The sequence below is a fragment of the Misgurnus anguillicaudatus genome, chromosome 12 (genome assembly GCF_027580225.2).
Source record: "Misgurnus anguillicaudatus chromosome 12, ASM2758022v2, whole genome shotgun sequence".
NCBI classification, from domain to species: Eukaryota; Metazoa; Chordata; class Actinopteri; order Cypriniformes; family Cobitidae; genus Misgurnus; species Misgurnus anguillicaudatus.
The window spans coordinates 9,359,704-9,383,155 of record NC_073348.2 but is presented as its reverse complement, the minus strand read 5'-3'; the positions used below and the strand labels follow the sequence as shown (position 1 = coordinate 9,383,155).

The window sequence follows — 23,452 nt, the reverse complement described above, 5'->3', positions numbered from 1 at the left end:
CTACATGAAAGATCTCATCGTATTTCTTAAAAAAAATAAATACATTGCGAATGCAATAGTTAAATTAAACCAGGCTTGATGACGTATGCAGCCTGCATATGCGAACTCCGGCTGCGTATCCATTCTTGCTCGTCAGTTGAAACATGATGATTTAGATTTATTTGAACGTGTTCATCCCAAACTTTGTTATTAAAACTATAAGCACTGTAAAGATGACCTATTCATGTATTTGCTCATCAAAAATTAAATCCTTGTTTGTAATTTATTTATTAATGTCACAAAGAAATGAACATTGTATATAGTAATGTATGTCTCCCACTACATTATTTATATGAATTTACAATATAAAGTGATTTTCTTAAAGAATACAACAAGTAACAACAAGTAAATATAATTACTTTTTATTTATCATTGTTTAGATTTTGAAATAATCTTCTGTTGTGCACAATATAGAAACAATTCCTCAAAACTACACTTACAGCCCCCAATCCCAGCAATCCACTATAGTACATGTCTGTAAAAATGCGCAGGGTATATGTCTGTAAAAGTAAATCCCATCAGAAAAACCCAAATTAACATTTTAATCCATCCCTTAAAAAGTTAATATTTCATCTCCCATTTTATAAGGCAAGCACACATGCAAACAGAGGGAAAAAAAGACAGATGGAGAAAGAGGAGTAATAGATAAAGTGAAAGAAAAAACCTGCAACGTATTTAGTAAATAACTACAGCAGACATGTATCATCTTCATCAGAGCTCAGATCAGTGCTTGAATAAAGGGCTTCTGAGTCTTCTGGCCAGCTGGGATATTCACATTCTTCAACAGTAATATGTTGGTTTATGGTGTCTATTGCCTGATAACTTGTTTTTACAGTGTCCTGGTGAGCTCTTAACTTATGTAATTTTCTCTTCAAGACACATTGAAGTCCTTGAATCCCATCATCTGGAAGATTCCAGGGGTTAACTGTAAAACAAACACAAATGAAAATAAGGGTTAATTTCATGTGGCATCAGGCGAATATGATTACCTGGTTACATAGATGAATACATAACAGATTATAAATACTTACCACCTGAAATGCTGGTATCAAGCAAACTGTTCAGTTTGTGTTCCTGACTTCTTAGATACAGCCAATGCTGCTTTGCCTCTTGAACAAGAACAGTCTGTTCTTCTTCTAGGCGTTGAATCAGCATTACCTTGTCAAAGACTTTTTTCTTTGTCAAGAGATTGACATCATCTACATAATACAGGTATGACACGTAAATGAAATTAAGACAGTGACTGAAAATTTCAATGTAAATATCCATGTTATGCATAACTGACCTTGCTCTGTTAGTTGCCAGGGGAAAACGAAGTCATTTTGAAGGACTTCTTCAGCGGACGCTACCTTAAGGGCGGGGTCAACAAGGGCATTGTGCTGTTCAATGGCAAAAGCCAGCTTCTTTTTCTCCTCATTAAGTTTTCTCCTTATTTTATTCCGTCCCTTGTTTGTGGCTGAAACATAATGAATTAAAATTGGGATTTTTTTGTAGTAACAGCAGCAGCAGCAGTAATAATGCAGAAACAACAAACAAGTAGTTCTTTACTAAATATTTACAGTTTTTCTCAATTGCTAAAACACTAAAACCCATTGGCTAAACAAAGTTCTCAGTTGCCTGAACTCATTTATCTAATTGTGCAGTCTGTTGTCAATACCTTAAACCATTCACATCATAAAACACAATTTGCAGATCTCACTTAGACTTTTTAGCAAAACTCCAAACACATACTCATTCTCAAAACACAATCTGGACTCAAATGTACATGTCATGCATATTGCTAAACACTGTGTGTCATTGTTCATGAACAAGACAGTCAAAATGTTGCCATGTTGTCAATATACCAAGTGTACACAATTATATGTGTCAGTATTTTTTTATGTAAACTGTGGATTAATTTACATGTTCACCTTTTTTTCTGTAAACAAATAACACAAATTGTGATTTTGAAAAAAAATTACAGTGAAAATAAAAAAATTCAAAAAATGACTCCAAATTTCAGGATTCACTTGACAGGAATTCATCAATTCAATTCACATTTACAAAAAACAAACAAACATAGAAAACACGCTGCATGCTTACAGTAACAGATTATGACACATATGGTCAACAATTTCATGCTGTGCACGATGAACTAATTCCAAAATGTTTTGAGGTGTAAGACCATTCAACCGACACCAGTATAATGTATTTTCATGAAAATTACATTGAAAATGCAAACAGCAGACATTTGTACATAATCATCTGCTTGATTGTATTAAAGCATTTGCAATTTGTCCAAAACAATGAGAGTTACACTGTAAATATGTAAACATTTACTCCCTGAGAACTATATGTTTTGAACCATGTGTTTTCTATTTTTTGGTGTAGTGTTTACTCACTGTTTGATAGTGTATATAATTTTGATCACTTTGTTTATGAATTGAAAGCAGTGTTTGATTCTGAACACAGGTAAAACTGTTTTGAGAGCAGTGTTTGATTTTACACACAGGTAAAACTGTTTTGAGAACAGTGTTTAATTTTGCACACAGGTAAAACTGTTTTGGGGCGAAAGTTTCATTTTGCAAGAGAAGTCAGAGGTTTTGCAAATGGTGCTTGAAGATGAGGTTTTGTGTTTAATGTTTTCAGAAAAAGGAGCAAGGTTTCAGAAATTGTGTTTTAGCAATTGAGAAAAACTGTAACATACCAGTGTGTCTATAAAGACGATGCTGCCGTTGTTTAATGCACAAAGATAATTCTTCTATTGTGTTCCTTGTTGTCTGAATTGCAACATCACTGTCTCCTACAGTTGCTGTAAAAAGTGTCAAAAATTGCAATCAATGAAAAAAATAGCATTTTCAAGTTGTAGCACACTTGTTTTGCAAATGTAAATGATAAGACATGTTATAGCTTTTACTTACTAGTGTGAGCCCACTCCTGAACATCTGTGACCCACTGATGGAGTACACCATCATCTACAGCCAGTTAATTTTTCATGTCTTGTAGGCTTTCGGTCCCTTTCTTTGTGCTAGCGAGTGAGCGAGCGAGTTTGTGTGAGCGAGCAAGTGAGTTGGTGTGAGTGAGGAAGCGAGCGAGCGAGCGACTTTGTGTGAGCGAGCATGGTTGTGTGAGCGAGCGAGCAAGTTTGTGTGAGCGTGCGAGCGAGCAAGCGAGATTGTGTGAGCGAGTGAGCGAGTTTATGTGAACGAGCGAGTTTGTGTGAGCGAGCGATAACGAGAGAGGAGGGAGAGAGATAGATAAGATAGATAAATAGATAGATAGATAGATAGATAGATAGATAGATAGATAGATAGATAGATAGATAGATAGATAGATAGATAGATAGAGAGGGTGAAGATGAGATGACATTTTGTAAGAAATGCCTGAAAATAAACTAATTAAAACACTTTAGTAATTCAAACACTTTTAAAAGCCTGATGCTTTAACATTTAACAGAAATAAGAAAAGATGAATCTAAATACAGATTGCGTTTTGGTATCGTGTGCAAATAGTTTGCCACATATTTTGAGTCTTCATTTTGTTCCACCCCATACACTGCAATGTGAGCAAATCTGTGCGACCTGTCAAAACAAATGAACAGAACACACACACAAAAATTCTCACCTTACTTTTGGGAAGTGTTACTTAATAACTTTTCTAACTTATTTAGGGCCCTATTTTAACAATCTAAGCGCATTGTCTAAAGCGCACAGCGCAACGTCTAAATGGGCGTGTCCGAATCCACTTTTGCTAATTTAACGACGGGAAAAATGTTTTTTGCGCCGAGCGCATGGTCGAAAAAGGTTGGTCCTATTGTAATGGGAGTATTTTGGGCGTAACGTGCAGTAAACCAATGAGAGACTCAGCTCTCATCCCCTTTAAAAGCAAGTTGCGCTGGCGCTATGTCTAATCCCTATTTAGATGACGGACTTTGTAAACTGAAAAACTAAGCGGAGGAAGAAGATCCCCAGTTTAAGATTAATGTTAAATAATTGTGTTGATTTTCACTTGAATTGAAATTGTTATTTTTTTATTAAAACCTTTAAAACCCGTTTTCTTTTAGTCATGGAAGTAAAAAAGCAGGCTTGTAATTGCTTTAAATAAATGTATGGCTATCCAATATCATCAAAAAATAATTTACAAGTATGTAAGATAAGGTTTGTAGTGTAAAAATACTTTATTTGTAACAAACAGGAGATAAAGAATTTACAAACGGCTCTCCGCACGTTTCAGCACTTTGGACAGCATTTTTTAGCAAAGAGTTTTTTTTACGCATTACTTAAAATGTTTTTCATCTCACCATATCCACAGGTACAGAGTCATCATATACAATAAATCCGTGAGGTAGCATTAAAAAAAACATTTAAAAACAGATGCATTTGTTTAAAGCAAAGCTTTTATTTACTTATCAGGCTGCAGGTGAAGCTGCTCTTTGCACCTTCTAACATCTCATAATAAGTCCTCAATTATGTCCAAGAGACTCAATAATAATCTTTTACATTCAAACCTTTAATCTTTCATATTTAAAAGCATTTTTGTGCTGCTGGGCATTCATGTACTTTGTCATAAGCAAACCCGCGTTGTCCTCCCGTTTATAGGCGCATATTAATGCGCTCTTTAAATAACATAAAACATATTGCGCCATTGACTTTAGACTAGGTTTTTGTTGGTCAATGGCGTAGTCTATTTTAGTTGCCTCAAAATAGCAACGCGCCAACAATGCGCCAGAACACGCCTCGTTTTCAGACCAGAATGCCCATGGGCGCAAAAGGGGGCGCAAATGCATTTGCTATTTAAACAATGCGGTGCTAAACGTGAAAATTAGGGTGGAAACTAGCGAAAGACACTTGCGTCGCGCATTGCGCTGCATTGCGCCGGGTGTAAGATAGAGCCCTTAAATTTAGAAATTTTGAGGCCAAAATTACATAAACATACTAACCTACTTTAGACATGAACTTCGTGCTTATACCAATTCTTGATAAAAAGCTATTTGTTTGTTCTACTTCTTCCCCCATGGTATATGCAGCACCCGTTTGAAAGCTACCACTCCATTTGATCTACAAAGTAAGGAAAAGTTTAATTTATGCAGGCTTTATCTGAATATACAATAGAAAATAGCCAAATATGAACACATACCTCACATTTTATGCCATGTACTTTTGCATGCATAACTGAAAGGAATGGTTTCATATTTAGTAGATGTCTCAGTTCTGGGCAGGCCTGGCAAACTTTTATCAAGTATGGCCAGTATTTGCACATAATGTCAGCACAAAAGAAAGTTGCATTTTCTGGGCAGCGTTCTTTCTGGAAGTACAAAGGATATGCATAGATTTCTCCTCTGAACATATTGAGTGCCCTCAAAAGAACACCATGCCTACAGACAGCAACTTCAACTCCCTCCTCATCCAATTTACTGCTGGTCTTTCTGGAAAACTCTTTCGCAGCTGCAAACTCCGCAGCTCCACAAACACCTTTGCCTCCCACCTACATGTAAATAATACAAATAATAAAGAATGAAAAAGGCTTTTGGAATATTTTATAAATTAGGCCTATGTGTTTTATATTTCTCTCATTGTACACATGATTGTGTATTTAAAATAAACTGTGAACTTTTCACAAACAAATCATAAATCATAATACCTACTTTCAAGCAATCTGATAAGCAGTCTAGGAAACTTACATGTTGCACTTTTTTGCGGATATATTGAACAAAAGAGGATACATCCTCATCCTTGCAAAGAAACAACCCTTCGAAGTAGCCCGAGTCCTCTGAACTAATAAAAAAGAGAGGGTTGGATTTCAGATACAATTTCTAAATGACAATAAAAACAAAAGCTTTATAAACAATTTCAAGGTAATACAAATAACTGAAAATTTTAAGAATTAAAAGACAGAAGACTCAATGTATAAAACATTTCTGCTTTCCCAGAAAGGGCTTCACAAACAAAAAAATATAAGTCAGCCAATAATGACAATAACAAAAAAAAAAAACACTAACTTCCCAGCCTTTTTGAAACGATGAAGTTTTCTGTTGCCATCCACAGCAACTGCCAGCATTAGTGGGGTACAAGCAGGGCACATGAAATGTTGTTCACCACAGATCTTGTCAACCTCATAACGGCAGATGGACCACTCGAAATAACTCTTCAAAAACGCATCACCACATAAAGTGCCAATCTGGTTAAAGAAACATAGAAATGTTACTTTAGTTTTATGCTTGTTTATGGTAAGTCGACTCTGATCCACATCTACAATTCTCCATAAGTTAAAGTGATATTTCAGCCAGATATCAAAATGACCCAATGATTTACTCACCCTCAAGCAATACGAGATACATATGTCCATCATCTTTCAGACTTTTCAGTTGGAGATACTTTAGATTCAAAGATTCAAGATTCAAAGATTTATTTAGCCATTTCAACAATACAGTTGAGAGGAATTTGTCTTGGTATGCTCACATTAACAACAATGCAACAATACACTAACAGTACAACACATCCCACACATATATCCTCCCTTCCAATAACATGAAATACACAGACATAAACATATATTACACATAAAGTCCATAAAGTGCTTGATGCAGATACCTATAAAGCATATGGATTAAGATTAAGGAAGATAAGGGTGAGTGATTTAGTAAATGTCCTTGCTTTTTCAAGCTTAAATTCAAACTTATTAAGCCCTTGGAGTGTGAGGCCGTGTGAATTACTTCTCTTTTTTGGGGTTTAGAGTCACAATTTGTTCCCTGATACCCATTTTCTACCATTATAAGCTTGGAAGAGCAAGGAAACTTATTGAAATAACTCCAAATGTGCTCGTCTGAAAGAAGATGGACATATGCATCTGGGATTGCTTGAAAGCGAGTAAATTATGAGGTCATTTTGATATTTGGTAGAAATATCCCTTTACCAAAACATTAAAACAGTCATATAATATTATCATGGACCTTGTTGTTCAACCAAAATAGCACAACGCCCATTCAACAAAGCTGTTCTGTTTCCAATTTTACAAAACGGTTATGATAGCTGTCAGACTGGTTCAAATTCACAAAGTCTGTTATTCTGTCATTAAGGTATTTTTCCTCACAGAACAACTTGGCAGAATTATTTTTGGTCACCATTCTGGGTAATTGATATAGGGACAGTTTCCCAGACAGGGTTTAGATGAAGACACAACTAGGCCTTAGTTATATTGGGAGATTTAATTACTTTTTACAAACATACCCAACAAAAAACATTACTAGTGTTAGCTAGAGCTACAAAATAATAGGTAGGTTCTTTTATATGGCTGACCAGTATATGAGAAAAGTACTCACTCTGCCATAGTGCACTGTCTTCATGTCAAGCATTCTTTTGAATGCTAAACGGGACAATCCTGGAGCAGCCATTTTCAAGTCTTCAAAGGACATGAAGACTTCCTCATCATAAATGGTGCAGAAGTTTACAGTTGCAGGCCAGTAGCCACTCTTCTGCATTTCTAGCACACCTGGTATCCATGTTTCTCTGCATTGCTCACAGCGAAGATGGGGCAATGACAGTTCGTAGCGACCTACAAAATACTTGTTAGTAAATTAAATGCAATAACAAAGTATAATGACAGACTACAAATAATTTCCCAAAATGTACCCAACTGCATGACACAGTCAAACCTTCAACTGTCCTGTGCAGAATGCAGATGTGTTTGTGTCATATTATTATTACTTGTCCAGAGTAATCACAATGAGCAAGGTTAAACAGGCAGGGGTTAGTTTTTTTATATGCAGCATTGGAACTTTACACAGAATTTAAACCAGAGAGTTTACAGACACATTTAAATACATAAAGCACATATTCTCATTTTGCCAACAACATATCCTGTTTTGCCTTCTATAGACAAAGATATTCTAAACAAACAAAACAAGTGCTGATATTATAGATACTATAGCCTCAGAAATGTGCTTGTGAAGCAAATAAAAATGTTGGACAACACAAATACACAAAATACCGCTGTACACGTGGAGAAGCTTAATAAAGTAAAACAATTAACTGGTGAATTGCACCATAGCCATTTAAAAACATAGAATTCATACATATAATAATAATAATAATACTAATAATAAAACATATGTTAAAGGGCATATTTCATTATGTGCTAAACACTCACCCTTCATTTGCCAACAACATATCCTGTTTTGCCTTCTATAGACAAAGATATTCTAAACAAACAAAACAAGTGCCGATATTATAGATACTATAGCCTCAGAAATGTGCTTGTGAAGCAAATAAAAATGTTGGACAACACAAATACACAAAATACCGCTGTACATGTGGAGAAGCTTAATAAAGTAAAACAATTAACTGGTGAATTGCACCATAGCCATTTAAAAACATAGAATTCATACATATAATAATAATAATAATACTAATAATAAAACATATGTTAAAGGGCATATTTCATTATGTGCTAAACACTCACCCTTCATTTGCCAACAACATATCCTGTTTTGCCTTCTATAGACAAAGATATTCTAAACAAACAAAACAAGTGCCGATATTATAGATACTATAGCCTCAGAAATGTGCTTGTGAAGCAAATAAAAATGTTGGACAACACAAATACACAAAATACCGCTGTACATGTGGAGAAGCTTAATAAAGTAAAACAATTAACTGGTGAATTGCACCATAGCCATTTAAAAACATAGAATTCATACATATAATAATAATAATTAAAAAAAAACATATGTTAAAGGGCATATTTCATTATGTGCTGAACACTCACCCTTCATGTTGATTACAGTAATAGACCTCCCTATTCCAACACTGTACTTTTCTTCTCCACAACTGCAGATGGAATTAGGTAGTGCCATTGGTAATAGGCGATCTACAATGAAGAAAAATAAATAAATAAAAATAAAGTGTCAATTTATAATTCACAAGTTCAATATAAACAAACTTAAGTTAAAATGGGGGTCTGACAATAACTTGTAGTTAAGTGACTATCCCAAGACATTATTATGTCTACTATAAATATAAGTATTATTATTAAAGGAAACTGTACCTTCATGATGGTGAAAGTATTGCCCATCAGAGTCCTGCTTCACCACAATGGTGGGAGGTACAGCCTTGTGGAACCCAAAAATCATGATGGTTCTGTTGTGGAACACTTGTGTGCGATGTATTGCAGTGTCACAGTCAATGCAGGTATACTGCTTAGGCAAACAGTCTTTGCACTTGACAACTGCCACATTCTTCTTGCACTCCAAACACAGCTGTTCCTTAATATGCTCTGTTGCAAGCCTGTTGCTGATTAAAGATGGTCTAGCCTCCCTCCATCTCTCAGAAGAAGCTGCTGTCCTTGCACCCCAATGCAGAGATGTTGAATGTGGAGTTCCCTCAAAGTGGAGGTTAGAACTAGCAGCTGACAGAAGCTCTTGCAACTCACCTACAAGAGAATCTGTCACACCCCAGAAAAAAAATTATGCAAAACAGTTCCTTGTCTAATGATGCAGTGTGGTTCTTTAATTTACCTTACTAGAATTAATTGCTTTTTATTACAATGTCAAGCACAATTATTCTAAGTTGAAAAAAATAATTGTGAAGTTTAAGAAAAGCATTTGTGGGCACTATTTTATAGCAGTATCATATCTCATATCATATGGAGCTTTTGCCTCTTATTGTAGCATATTTATGGTTTAAATAATATGCAAGAATTTACCGGAAATATCATGAATTTACTAAAAACAACACATTTTTAAAATAATTTCTAATAAGTTATAACTAACCATGATCTGGAGCCTGGTCTGGAGCCTGGTCTAGATAACATTCTGCTGGCTTTGGACATGGCCTTGATTTGACTCCTGGATCGGATTATGCATGTAGCAGTTATTAAAAACATATGTTTATTTCAAAATGAATGCTTTACAACACAAATGACTTTTCTTTAGGTCAACAATATACCTTACCATGTGTAGTAGAAGGCTTTGCTTTTTGTGGACATTTGACTTTGAAGCTGGACTGGATCCTTTTTTTCTTTGCCTATGAATTTTGAACAGTACATTATAAAGGGTTTCAGCAGCAGCAACAACATAAACAAGTGGCTTTTGTGGCCCAAGTCAGTATGATAAGCAAACACAGGAAGTTACCTGTGTTTACACATCTAAATCAAAGTGAACTTCCGGTCTGTATTTATTTATGGGTCTGGCAAGTGGCTAAACTGATCTCTAAAACAAATACCTTGTAGAAAATATTTTTTTTTTACTAAAGATGAGGGGGAGATGGTGAGCATGGATCACAGCTGTGCCAAGAGGTTTGGCAGCCAGGCAAGAATTCAAGGACCTGTAGCTAACATTGTTTACATTAATTTTACACAGTAACAATAGCTCAATGTAATAGTTCATATGCCTTAGATATAATATAAAAACAAAAGTTATTTACCTGTCATTTATTTACCTGTCATTTATTTCCCTTGTTTCCAGAAATAAAATACTGTAAAAGGACTTTTGTTATTGATTCTATGTGGAAGTTTACCAGAAGATGCGTTCAGTCCAAAAAAGCCATTTGTTTATGTTGTTGCTGCTGAAACAGTCTATATGCTTGTATCATTAAGACTCAAAATTCTGTTGCAAAAACGTGACACTTTATTTTGCACATCAGGATTAATATCATTACAACTGTCGTAATCTTAAAAATAATATAATAGAAAATGTATAAATAAATTTTATTTGTTCCACCAATCTCACATACTTTTCTTAAATGTTTCAGTAAAATAATGACTGCTTAAAAGTTTGGATATTCAAGAAAAATACTGACCTTTGGACCATTTTGGTTTGGCCGTCCAAATAGTTCTACAGATTCAGTTAGAGCACGATTTAGATCATTTACAGAACTTTCACTGTTAAGGTTCTGAATTATAGTTTGCCCTTGTGATCCAGTTCCATGTCCAGTTTTGCAGTTTGGCCTTTTTTAACGACGGCACCCAACTGTGTGCGGTCGCATATCTTTCCAAGGGTTGCAGCAACAGCGCGCCCTTTTCTGAGAATTTCTGTTAATTCACTTTCGTTATGCGCCATTATCTTAGTTTGATCTGAGAATACAGAGACACAACAAATAAGTCAAATAATTATGAATTTACATTAGATTGATCATATTAAACACTAATCATTGATTAGAACCTAGTATCACTTCAGTCGATGCACTTTTTCGATTAACTTACCAGTCAAGTTATTATCTGACAAAAACCAACAACTGGCTAAGAATAGATTTCATAAAATAGAGCAGACATATAATTTAAAATGTAAATACATTTCCTCACCTGGAGAAGAGATGTCAACACCGTCACAGAAATTCTGAATCTGTTGTAACCCTGAAATGAGTCCGGTCGGGAACGCGGTATGCTCTAGTTTCGTCCGATCATTATTTTAAATAAAAAAGGAATTACATCGTATAGTGTATAATGATGTGTAGCAAGTAAGTATTAAAGTGCCAAAGTGTTTTAATTTGAGTATTAAATCTAATGCGCATTAAAAGCGCTTCATAAAAAAGCGACTTCATAAGCAAATGTTTCTGGATAACTGACTGGTCAGAACACGTTTAATCTGTACGTACTTTAGGATATTTTACGTACATTTAGATATGTATCAATCCTGCAATTACGTCCAGATAATACGTAAAGGCACTATAAATACGTAAAAGCACATACGTGTCACAGGGTGACTATTGTAGGGCGGAACCAAAAGTGGCGGAGATTGGTTCCGCCTGAAGATGGTTTCCAGCCAGACCTTCTTTCACAAACACTCTTTACTTCCTGGTTGTCTGGGGCAACACAATCGGGGCTTACAAGAAACAGGTGTGCGGATTTAAGAGTGGCAGTTGTGATTGGAGGAAGAATGAAGAGGAGACAGATAAATAGGCCCATAGAAACACAGTATGAGCGCGGTTGACTGGAGAGTTGATTCCGGGGTAAGCTATGCTCCGCCAAGGGCGGATTAAACATCCACTCCTCCGAAGGCGCCGTTGATCCAGGGATCTTATTTAATGAAGCACCACAGAAGAGGACACGAGAACCGGTGGTTCGTTTTGCCCATCAGGCTTGTTGTGCTGATTGAGTTCATTGTTTACGGTGGTGGAGTGGATACTGGTGCTGCTGTGCCGTGCAGACGGAGGATTAAATAAAATGCGAGTTGGAAACGGAAGAAGAGGAGAAATCGTTGGCTGAGTATATTGAAAGTTATTGGTGTTAATTATATATATATTATATTGACATGCATATCCTCATTGAAATCGTTGGATAAATACGACTGGATTACCTGCAACTTAGCCGTGTGGATGCCACGGAGACCAAGAGAGAGAGTGTGACAACTTACAGTGAGTACAAGGAATTTACAGCTGGATGTATTTATTGAGAGTATGTTGTTTCATGTGTGTGAGAGCTAGGGCTGTCAAAATGACTGAAAAGCTAAATTCGAAATTCTTTCTGAAATATTAGCAAAATTCGAATTATATTCGAATTCTAAATGCAATATTTAATTTTAGAGGAAAAAATTCTGAACTGTCTGCTACGTCCGCAAGAGAGCGCAAGTGAGCGCAATAAGCAAATACAAATCAAATCAAGCATCGCATTTTTTATTGAAATGAAATGACATTAACTTTTTAAAGTGCTTTTTCAAACAACTGTTCTTAAATAAATGATAATGTCCTTAATGTGCATGTAAGGAAAATTAGGTAACCAAAGTGCATAAAACTGTATTAGTGCATCAGTAACCTGAGATAACACGCTTCAACAGACAGCGTAATGTTTGTACATTAACACAAAATCGCAAACTGCCATTCTGAAACAAACCGCTCACTACACAATCTACATATTGTTCGTCAAAAACACCAGACGGTCAACTTGATCTGCAGCGAGTGCTGAGCGTTTTTTGTTGACAATGTTTCCAGCTGATGAAAAGACGCGCTCAGCTCTGACCGATGTGCCAGGTATGGTCAGGTACGTCTTTGCCAGCTGCGCAATATGTGGATACATGCCGCATGATTTTTGCCACCAACTGAGAGGATTTTCGTCAGCGGGTAGCGTAGCTTCTCGATCATACATGTCCATCTCATGCTCCAAAGCCTTGATGCTTTCTTCAGAACTGCTCTGGGTCTGACTGTACACGTCATCGAACAGGTTGCCCATGGCAGACAGCGCAGTCTTTTTTCTTGCGTCCGGTTGTTTTACAGCATCAGTGCGCTCATTTTTTGCCTCCTCCATTATAGTTGTTAACTCCGACAATATTTTCGCACGTACTTGTTTTTTCTGTTCCTCTGGCAAATGATTTAGACGGTGGAATCGGGGGTCTAAATAGCTTGCAGTGTTGAGTAGCATGAAAGCCTGCTTTTCATTAGGGTAACGGCCTTGGAGATCCGCTGCGATTTTCATTTTCATTTCTTTCACTGCCGAGCTGTTATCAGAATTTGGTTGAAGCTGCATTAACAGAACGTGTTGCAAAGGAAGGACAGCAGACGCAGTCGGGTATTTGTCTGTTGACAACGCTTCTGTAGCAGTCTTAAAAGGTTGAAGAACATTCTTAACCTGTAAATAAACAGTAAATAAACAATCTGATAAATTAAAAATAATACATAAACGAACTAAATAAACCGAAATAAAATATACCAGTTCTTACCATTTCCATCAGAACCCATTCACTTGTATTCAGCTCCAGGTGAGACATCTTCTTTTCAAAGATTACAGCAGCCACAGGTGCTTGCTGCTCCAGGGCTCGATTGATCATATCGTAGGTACTGTTCCAACGGGTGGGGCAGTCATTGATAAGCTTGTCCGATTTTACTTCAAGCAGTTTTTGTTTTTTCTCGAGCAGGTAGCTATCAACAGCTGACTTGCTGAAATGGGCAGCGGTCATCTTCAGTTTGCTAATTGCTGTTTCAATAGCTCGAACACCACGAAGCCCCTTACATACAGCTAGATTAAGCGTATGCGCCAAACACGGTATGTTCGGTCTTTTCATATGGCTCTCAACTGCCTTCACGTAATTACCAGCATTATCAGTAGTCACAGATATCACAGACTCCGGTTTGATTTCAAATGCACCAAGAATGTGCAAAATGCAGTCACTCACATTTTCGGCGGTATGCTTTTCTCTCAGTTCTTCTGTTTTCAGCACATAGTTTTTGATTTCCCAGTCATCTGAAATAAAATGTGCAGTGACTGTCACATATGCGTCGGTGTGTAGAGAAGTCCATCCATCCGTTGTCAAGGCCACAGATCGATTGTTCAGCAATTCTTTCACGCTTTTGGTTGTGCAGTCATAAAGCTTCGCAATGCGATTGCTCACTGTAACCCGAGAAGGAAAATTATAACGTGGGTTTAGTGCTCGCACGAAGTTTTGAAAGCCTTCGCCATCAACGATGCTTATCGGGCGCATATCTTTGCAGATGAATTCAGTAAGTTTTTGGGTAATTTCTTCTTGTTTTGCAGAAGGTAGTGGTGTGGTATTTGCGGTGTAAAACGTAGTTACCCGGGACTGCTTTAATGCTGGACCCTCCTCATTGCACTCTCGAGAAAACTCCTCGGGATGACACGATTGCATGTGCGTTCGCAAGTTAGTCGTTGTGGAGTGATATAGCAGCGGTTTCTTACACAGCTTACAAATGACATTGGTTTTGTCAATGATTTCTCCTTTGACACTCCAGAAACCAAAGAAACGCCACACAGCACTTCTAAGATGTTTTGGTGTAAGCAAGATTCTCTCCGACTCTGAGACCTCGCGCTCTTTTCCCGCCATTTTAACACAATAAAATGCACCTCTCTCACCGACCTGTGTAGCCTAATGGATAACCTAAAAAAGCCGCGTCAGTTACGTCATCATCATGACTCGCGCTCTTGACACAGCAAAAATTCAAATGCACGGGTTTGGCTTCGAATGTGCCAATTTTTTCTAAATTCGACGAATGTTCGAAATTCGAATTTTTTTTTGACAGCCCTAGTGAGAGCCCCCAGCGAACAAAGATAGCGGCCCTGTCACGGAGCAGAGTGGTGGGCGAGCCGGGAGTGCAGCATTTTAAGGAAGGAGGACCATTGCAATAGCTACTTCAACCAACAGCCTTCGATTACACCGCCCCGCCGGCCCGCAGCCGACTCCGGGAAGATCTTGGCCTGACCTTACTATTTGTCACTTAAAGTGTGTCGTGGGTGAGTCGTGACTTTGCTGAATGTGTACACTTGATGTCGTGCAGTGTTGTGATGTGTATTTGTTGTCAGGAGCCATTATAGCGAGTCAGCCGTGAGAGAAGACGCCGTGCGGTGGGCGAAGTGCTATTAAAGCATCTGCTGTGCAGTGATTCTGTGTGGAGACGGGCGTGGCATCCAGAGCCCCCGTTGTGGAGTTAGTGCAGTTGGTGGTGGATTACACTGGAGACCCAGACCTTTGCGTGAGTAGAGATTCGAGTCCTGATGCATATGTGAAGAAAAGCAGAGTGTGTGTGTAGAAGTGCAGCGTGTAGTAACCTGTCTGTCCCGGAGCCTCTTCAAAGGTGCGCCCCTGTCCAGATCTCTGGAGCTACACATACGGAGAGGAGAGGGCAGCGTTCGGCTCGTCGGTGACAGTACTCTATCCCCCCTCGTTTGTGATAGGCCTTGGAGGTAAAGGGCATAAGTGACCATCTCACCACGGAGGGTCTGTGAGTAAATCCATCTACTGCACACACACCGTAGGCAACTAAAAGTCCCTTACAAGTACGAGTTAGATACCTGGGAAAATACCTACCGTATCCACTGCTACCAGTCCACCTGTAAGAGAAAGAAAGCCACAGTTAAACGTGCCGTGTGATCTTGTGTTTAAGCCCCGAGCCTCTAAAGGAGGAAAACTACTAATTAGTTACCTGTAAAAGTACTCTCAGTATCTACTGCTATCAGTCCACCTGTAAGAGAAAGAAAGTCACAGTTAAAGGTGCCGTGTGATCTTGTGATACAGCCCCGAGCCTCTAAAGGAGGAAAACTACTAACTAGTTACCCCTAAAAGTACTCACCGTATCTACTGCTACCAGTCCACCTGTAAGAGAAAGAAAGTCACAGTTAAAGGTGCCGTGTGATCTTGTGTTGCAGCCGCGAGCCCTCCAAAGGAGGAGAACTACTAACCAGATACCTGTAAAAGTACTCACCGTATCCACCACCACCAGTCCACCTGCAAGTAAGAGAGAAAGTCACAGTTAAAGGTGCCGTGTGATCTTGTGTTACAACCCCGAGCCTCTAAAGGAGGAAGACTACGAACCAGTGACTCGAAGATTACTTAACGTATCCATTGCTATCAGTCACCTGCAAGTAAGAGAGAAAGTCACAGTTAAAGGTGCCGTGTGATCTTGTGTTACAGCCCCGAGCCCTTTAAAGGAGGATGAACCAGTTACCCGAAGAGTACTCATCGTGCCCACTGCTACTAGTTACCTGAAATTCTGCCTCCAGGATAGCGGAGGGCGCCACGGATAAAAGAGACCCCAAAAGGTCGTCCCCTCCCCTCTCTTTTAAATTTGCCTGGAGGCCAGAAGAGGCCCTTATTTTAAGTCCCCTTTTCCCCTTCCCTGACTTTTCCATTTTAAGTAATTTAATAAAGTTTCATTTTAATTTTATTCGTATCTTGTGTGTCTGGTCATTGGGGTGGCTTTGGGAACCTCCTCGAGGTGGAAATTAGAAAGGGGCGTGACCTTATAGCATCTGGGTCCGCCCCGACTTGTGACATACGTATATGACTGTTTTAGTTTACGTGTAAATATGTATGTTTTGTGTGTGAGATCAGGCTGGCCATTCTGACACTGATTTCATTGAGAAAGCTTCAATTATGAAAAATAAATTTGTAGATCGGGGATATCCCGCCAAATGGATTGATGAAGCCTTTAATGTAACTCTCCATAAGACACGTGCAGAGTTGTTAAAAAAGAAGACCAGAGTAGCTAAAAAACATTCTTTCACTTTCATTACCACTCATTCTTCTCAGTCTCACCTAATGAGATCCATCTTCAAAAACATTGGCACGTTTTGTCTTCCGATTCAGAATTAAGTGTCACTTTTCAAGATCCTCCACTGATTGTATTTAGAAGGGCGAAGAACTTAAAAGATTGTCTTGTACACGCGCCGTTTCAGAAGAGTACTCCGAGTCCCACACAGAGTGTAATTAGTCCTTTACATAATGGAAATAATCACTGTGGAAATTGTGCACAATGTAACAACACCTCTAAAACTTCTTATTTCTGTCATCCCAGAACCGGTAAAAAGTTTGACATTAAGTCAGTTATCACTTGAAGAAAAGATTGACTTACCACATCTGCTGAAGAAATAGAAGAAGTTCAAACCTTTAGCTCCATGAAAAGACTCTTATTCTCCAGGGATCGCATCAGTCGTATTTTGTACGTTGTTGATGAGATTTCTCACTGGTTGAATATCACGTCGGGATCACCACTTTGTAAGGGGAACAAATATGACCCCATCCATCCGTTTGGCCCAACGACGGAATCCAAACGCTATCGATGAGTTATAGCGCGTTCGGTCTTTTCCGGCGCTTATAAAGACAAATTAACGTTACGCAACTTTACACCTGACTCCAAAGATATAAAACGTATTGTAATATGAATCAAATTGATATAAATATAGAATTTGGATAAACATTTGATTATTCTATTTACTCATGTTAACATTGAACTCATTCATTCGATTACCAATATCATATCAGCCCACACCGGCCGTTGTGCGGATTCTGAAACATAAAACTCAACCACACCAGAGGTCCTGACTTATATAGCCCTTGTATATTAATCACAAATATACTCAACTTAGTTAGGGTTAAATAGTTAAACTTAACCACACCAGAGGTCCTGACTCATATAGTCCTCGAATAATCTTCACAATTAAACACAATTTAGTTAGGGTTAAATAATTAGTCTATCCGTGTAACCAGAGGAAATGGTTGAAGCAACTGCCCCATGCTGGCGTGCCCTTAATTATCATTAGAAAATATTATGCAACCCAGCCAACTATATCCAACTTAATACAGAACCCAAGACTATAATTATAGTAGAGATACTGACCAGAGGTCCTGACTTATCATCTGATAGTCCACATATAGTAAAGTAATGGCTGAACCTCTTAGTTCATCGGTATAGACAATTAGCATGAATTTACACCCCGGTTATAGATTTATGGTGACAAAGGATATCCTAATACTTATTGTAACTTCTTCCACCCTGAAGCTATTTTGGGGATTTTCGCCTGGATTTGGCCTACCCAATTTCAAAAGCTTCCCATACCCACATGCAGAGGTTTACATACAAATGTTTGGTATCATTTTACAGGAAACCCTTTGAAATTACATAAAACACTGTTGAAAGTGCTAAACATGGTTGTATGTGATGTCAGTCCTCTAATAAACACAAAAATAAATAGGCGCTTTATGATGTTTTTTTCTAAAGTTTTTATTTAAAAGTGTATAACTCTGGCCCTGATTCCTCAGCTCCCTGCAGACAGTTTTGTTTGATTCCAGCAATTGCCAGCTTACAGAGAAAAAAAGATTTTTTTCTCTATCATAATCTATGCAAAAGTTATTTTACTACAACTGATGGGAGGAATAATACCCTTTTTGTATACAATTTCTGCCTAAAAACATTTGAAGTGCTCCCATAACCACATACAGTGGAATAAATGCAATTTCTTAATATCATTTTAAAGAAAACCCTTTGAAGTTACATAAAAAGCTGCTGTTTGTGATAAATAGTATTATTTATGTTGTTTTTCATATGATGAAACACCAAATTTTCTTTTTTTATGTTGTAAATACTGCCTTTGATAGTGTATAACTCTGGTTCTGTGTGCTCTAGCAGACTGCAAACAGTTCTGGTTGTTACCAGCAGCAGACAGTAAACACCCAAAAAAAGAATGATCTCTTTAGCATGTCGCATTCAAAAGTTATTTTCATTTTACTGAAGTGTCCGAAAATACATTTTTCATATAAATATTATTTTTTTGTTTTGGACATATAATAAATAACAAGAGATTATTCATGCACACAACCTAAGAAAATGCTGTGAATGGACTCATTTTTTAGAGTAGGACCTAAGAGAAAAGATGGTGTAGCATTTGTGGCTATCTGTGCTATCTGAGGCAGTCCACACTCAATTTTCCCATATGTTTAAAAAAGACGATTTTTTACATCATTATTCATTCAACTATTGTTGGATATGTGTTAATAATAGAACAAAAATAACGCTGTAGCCTTATTCCTGAGAAATTCATTTGATATAAGACTTGCCCATGTTTGTCATACTTGAAAAATATGAAATATGTGAATATTAAACCATATACAAAATTATGGGGGGGGGGGTGATAGTGTAAATTAAGTGTAAATAACTTTCTTACAGTAAAAGATTTCTCAAAGTGGTGCATATCTGGAGAAAGTAGAGAGTCTAAGCTTTCAAACAGTATCTCATATGTGTTACTGGGGTCCATGATGGACCATTAAAGATATTTTATTTGAGTCAAAATACGAAATTTTGTACCCGGGACTGGGTCCTCGGGGTTTAAGAGGGTAACTTAGAAGAGTCAATGATACAGAGAAGATTAGAATGAATACAAATGTAACAATTTATTTACCAGGTAAGAAAAACATAATTCAGAAGCCAATTTAAATTCAAATACGAAATCAAACGAAAAACCATTGCATACCTGTTAAGGAGATGAAGATCTGGTTACAGATTCCTCAAAATAAAATAAAAAGAAACATGATGCTGTATCAAAGATACAACATCACGGGGTGCATTTCTAGATATAGAAAGTCCCACCTAAATCTTTTACACATCTCCTTAAATAACCAGAGAACAAAGCATTTAGGAATTTGGTACTGATTGGTTGTTGTAAAACTAAGGGCTGTCCTTAATTTGTATACAGGGTGATTGGTTTATGCTTAGAATGGGAGGTGTCTATCAACATTGAATGAAGTTTTACATACTTTAACATTGAATTCTGTTGTTACATGAGTGAGACCATTGTAACCACTTGCACTGAGACATTTCAATAGAAAAGAGCTATTGTCAAACATCACATCTCCATACAAATGGTAGATCTGCAGACAGATAGATAATCTTGATTGTCAAACATCACATCTCCATACAAATGGTAGATGAGAGAATAAGAATACAAATGTATGACACCCTAAAGGGGTGTCTTGAAACCCAAATGTGTCGGAAATCCACTGTGAATCGTAGAGGGTTGCCTTCCTGAGCACTCACTTTGCCCCAAATACAGTGTCCTTTGGGGAGGTACTATATTTATTCAGGAACTTATCTTACAGTTTCTACTCATGTGATTTATTTGATTCGCTGTCCTTGTGGTTTGGGATATGTGGGAAAAACCGACACGTCAACTTGAGCAAAGAATAAGTGAACACAAAAGTTCAATTAGAAGAAAGGATATGAATTACCCTGTAGCTATTAATTTTAATGCATTTAATCATGACATTTCCTCTTTACGCTTTTGTGGAATTGAAAATGTGAATATGCCACCTAGAGGCGGAGATAATGATTTACTATTACAGAGACGTGAACTTTATTGGATTTATACTCTTCAAACATTATCCCCCTTAGGGTTAAATGATGAAGCACTTTTTAATGTGATGCTTTGAAAGTGGGATTATTCTTGTATGATTATTGTATCACATATGCAAAATGATATAATAGGTGTGTTCGACTTCATGCGGCGCTGCGCAGATCGATCGGTGGCTGACTTGAAGCAGTGCATTCCGGTTAGTATTTTTGTCCGACTTCAGCTGGCGCTGCAGGCACGTGATTGTGTCATATGGTTTTTAAGCACCGCGAGAGCGATTCGAGATCAGCCGCCTGAGTTAGCCAGCGCAGTTCGCGAAGAGGAGCTGCACGGGCTGTAATGACGACACAGCTGTTTCAAGATTGGTCGGATTCACCACATGACAACAATCACGTGTATTTCGTGTATATTTTCACGCCCTCAGTTCCACAAATGCTCACAAATCTGTATTTTTATAACAGTTAAAGCTCTTTTCATGTAGTCGCGATGTTATTGTGTCATCTTCATCAAATTAAAATGGATAAAAAACGTAGACCCCACTACATTGGTATTTAAATAATTTATGCTTATTTTGAACTTTATTCTTGTAAAAACAGATGCTGTAAGCCTCTTCAGTTCCACTCATGCTCATACACGGACATTCAAAACAGTATAATTCACTTTTTATGAAGTTTTCATCTTACAAATCATGTTTATTGCGATAAAGCAAGCAAACGACACGTGATCAGCCATGCCTGACGTAAATGCTGCAAACTACGGGAAGCACAGCGCGTCCGACTTCACGTCCCCGTTTTCAGCTCCTCCCCACTTGCACGCGGCTAATCTCGCCGATCGGTTACATCCAGCCACAGCCGATGTCGAACACACCTAATGTGTTTATTTGATTGAGCTTGTATCATGTGACTATTCTGAATGATCCACTTATCATGTGACTTGATGTTTCCCAATTGTGATTGGTCATTTGTTCATTTTAAATTGGATGTTGTTTGTAACAATTGCAGTTGCCTGAGGAAGATAGTAAGATCGAAACGTTGCAACGCAACTATTATTAAAAACATTTTCAGCAAGCAGATAGTGTGCGGGAATTGCCTTTTGTGTAAGTATATTTATTCAAAAATTTAGGTTTATTTCACAGAAAAAGGCTGCTGCTTCGTCAAAATTATTTTGTGAAATACCTGGTGAATTTACATGTTTTCATTGTAAGAAATACATAAATTTTAATGGCGAAGTCCATGATGTTTGAAAGCCAATGTTGATATTTGAAATCACCTAAACAAACACGCCCCTACCCCAATAGAATCTGGACCTTCTGTTGATAGACCCGCCCCACACATACGCAACCCGGCATTTGATTTGATTTGATTGGCTATAAGTGTGTTTTGGTAGTCGGCCCGTCTCCTTTCCAAAGCGTTTTTCAAACATCCTGGCCTCCGCCTTTAAGTGAATTTATACAAAAATATATTATTATTTTACAGAAAAAGGCTGCTGCTTTCTCAAAATAATCATGAAAGTGGCTTTTGGACAATTTATTCACATCAAGTCATTTGTTAACATACAAATTTGTTATGTGTACTGTACTTTTTTTTACAAACATCATCTACAAAAAAATGATCATCTTGATCACTCAAAGAGAAAAAGACGAAGAGAGTCAATGAAAGAAATAAGCTTTTCTCTTTAAACTATTAAAAACAATTAAGGGTGTTCAATACACAGAAGTTTTAACACCTTTTAAGGATCACTGCATTTTCCTCTTTACGTACAATAAAACAAATATACCAATATCTACAAAAGCTCTTTAAATTGAAGTAGATGATGGCAAATCAGAAAATTTAACACCTATTAACCTGATAAGGAACACTGTGCCGTACACGGTACACCCCCTCCCTTGCACGTGAGGCTGCATTACGTCATTGTAACTTTGAAGCAATAAATCTTCAAAATATACGGTCATGCGGCACATCGTTGTAAAGCTTAGACTTTCGGGATTCCATTAAGCGCACACACAAACCATAATATGATTATTAGCAGTCATAAAACTGTAATCTAGTTGTTAGTTACCTAAACCGGGCGGCGCCGATTTAGGATATTTAATTCCCTTCAAAATCTTCCCTTTATCCGCTTCGGTAAAATTGTCCAAAACAAATTGTTCATAAATCCCCAAAAGTCCAAGGAAATGGAATATCCAAGCCTTTTAATCCAAAACGATTTGTTCATCCCACAATCTTGACGTTTCTGACCGAATTACGATATAAATAGTGTATACAATTAGTTCACTAACAGACATTCGTTCGAATCTCACTTTTCATTCACGATTTATGAATATATTCGGATGTCACGTTTATTGTGCAACGTCTGAGGAACAAATACGCCCCCTTGTGGAATTTCAGCCGTTCCATAAGAGGCTACAGTTATTTGTTACACAAACTTGTCTGTATCAATTTTGTCTGAAATTATCTGGTCAATCCTAAAAACAAAACACAGGAGCTGAAACAAACAGTTAAGACTGTGTGTCATGACTCTAGTTTAATTGATTGCTATTTTGGTATCTCTGTGTTTTTTGTGTTTTGTTTTGACAGCTTCACGTGTGCGCGTCTCTATCACGGGTGTCATTAATGTGATCTTCTTCACCTGCGTCATTCACAGCTGTTGCTCATTTGTTGCCCAATCGGTTCTGTATTTATTCCCTGTGTGTTTAGTGTGTCTTTGCAAGTTCGTTTTACATGTTCGTGCCTGCTAACTCTGCTAGTTCTAGTCTTGTCGTGTTATCTGTGAATTTTGCTAATTATTGTTTGTGCCTTCTGCTGTCCTTGCACTTGTAGAGTTCCCTGTTCAACTATCTGCCGCCTGTGTTTTGGAGACTCTACATCGCTGTTTG

The 23,452-nt window shown here is 37.6% G+C and overlaps 4 protein-coding genes across 4 annotated transcripts in view; all 4 read right to left on the bottom strand.

The window, feature by feature from the left end:
* The window catches only part of LOC141368892 (uncharacterized), a 68,918-nt gene that overhangs the window by 26,150 nt on the left and 19,316 nt on the right, over nucleotides 1-23,452 (bottom strand). The window lies entirely within an intron of this gene.
* On the bottom strand, nucleotides 4,548-8,127 carry LOC129445855 (uncharacterized). The gene is made up of 5 exons (XM_055206853.2): nucleotides 7,337-8,127; nucleotides 6,017-6,195; nucleotides 5,699-5,792; nucleotides 5,155-5,502; nucleotides 4,548-5,075 (listed from the first exon to the last, which is right to left on the bottom strand). Exons 1-5 carry the CDS (start codon nucleotides 7,493-7,495, stop codon nucleotides 4,953-4,955), a joined length of 903 nt encoding a protein of 300 aa, XP_055062828.2. The 5' UTR covers nucleotides 7,496-8,127; the 3' UTR covers nucleotides 4,548-4,952.
* On the bottom strand, nucleotides 8,479-11,916 carry LOC141369094 (uncharacterized). Its single transcript, XM_073874658.1, has 7 exons — nucleotides 11,780-11,916; nucleotides 10,812-10,959; nucleotides 9,965-10,037; nucleotides 9,785-9,859; nucleotides 9,061-9,456; nucleotides 8,782-8,883; nucleotides 8,479-8,510 (listed from the first exon to the last, which is right to left on the bottom strand). Exons 1-7 carry the CDS (start codon nucleotides 11,914-11,916, stop codon nucleotides 8,479-8,481), a joined length of 963 nt encoding a protein of 320 aa, XP_073730759.1.
* Nucleotides 12,248-14,782, bottom strand: LOC129437425 (E3 SUMO-protein ligase ZBED1-like). Its single transcript, XM_073874657.1, has 2 exons — nucleotides 13,664-14,782; nucleotides 12,248-13,572 (listed from the first exon to the last, which is right to left on the bottom strand). Exons 1-2 carry the CDS (start codon nucleotides 14,780-14,782, stop codon nucleotides 12,856-12,858), a joined length of 1,836 nt encoding a protein of 611 aa, XP_073730758.1. The 3' UTR covers nucleotides 12,248-12,855.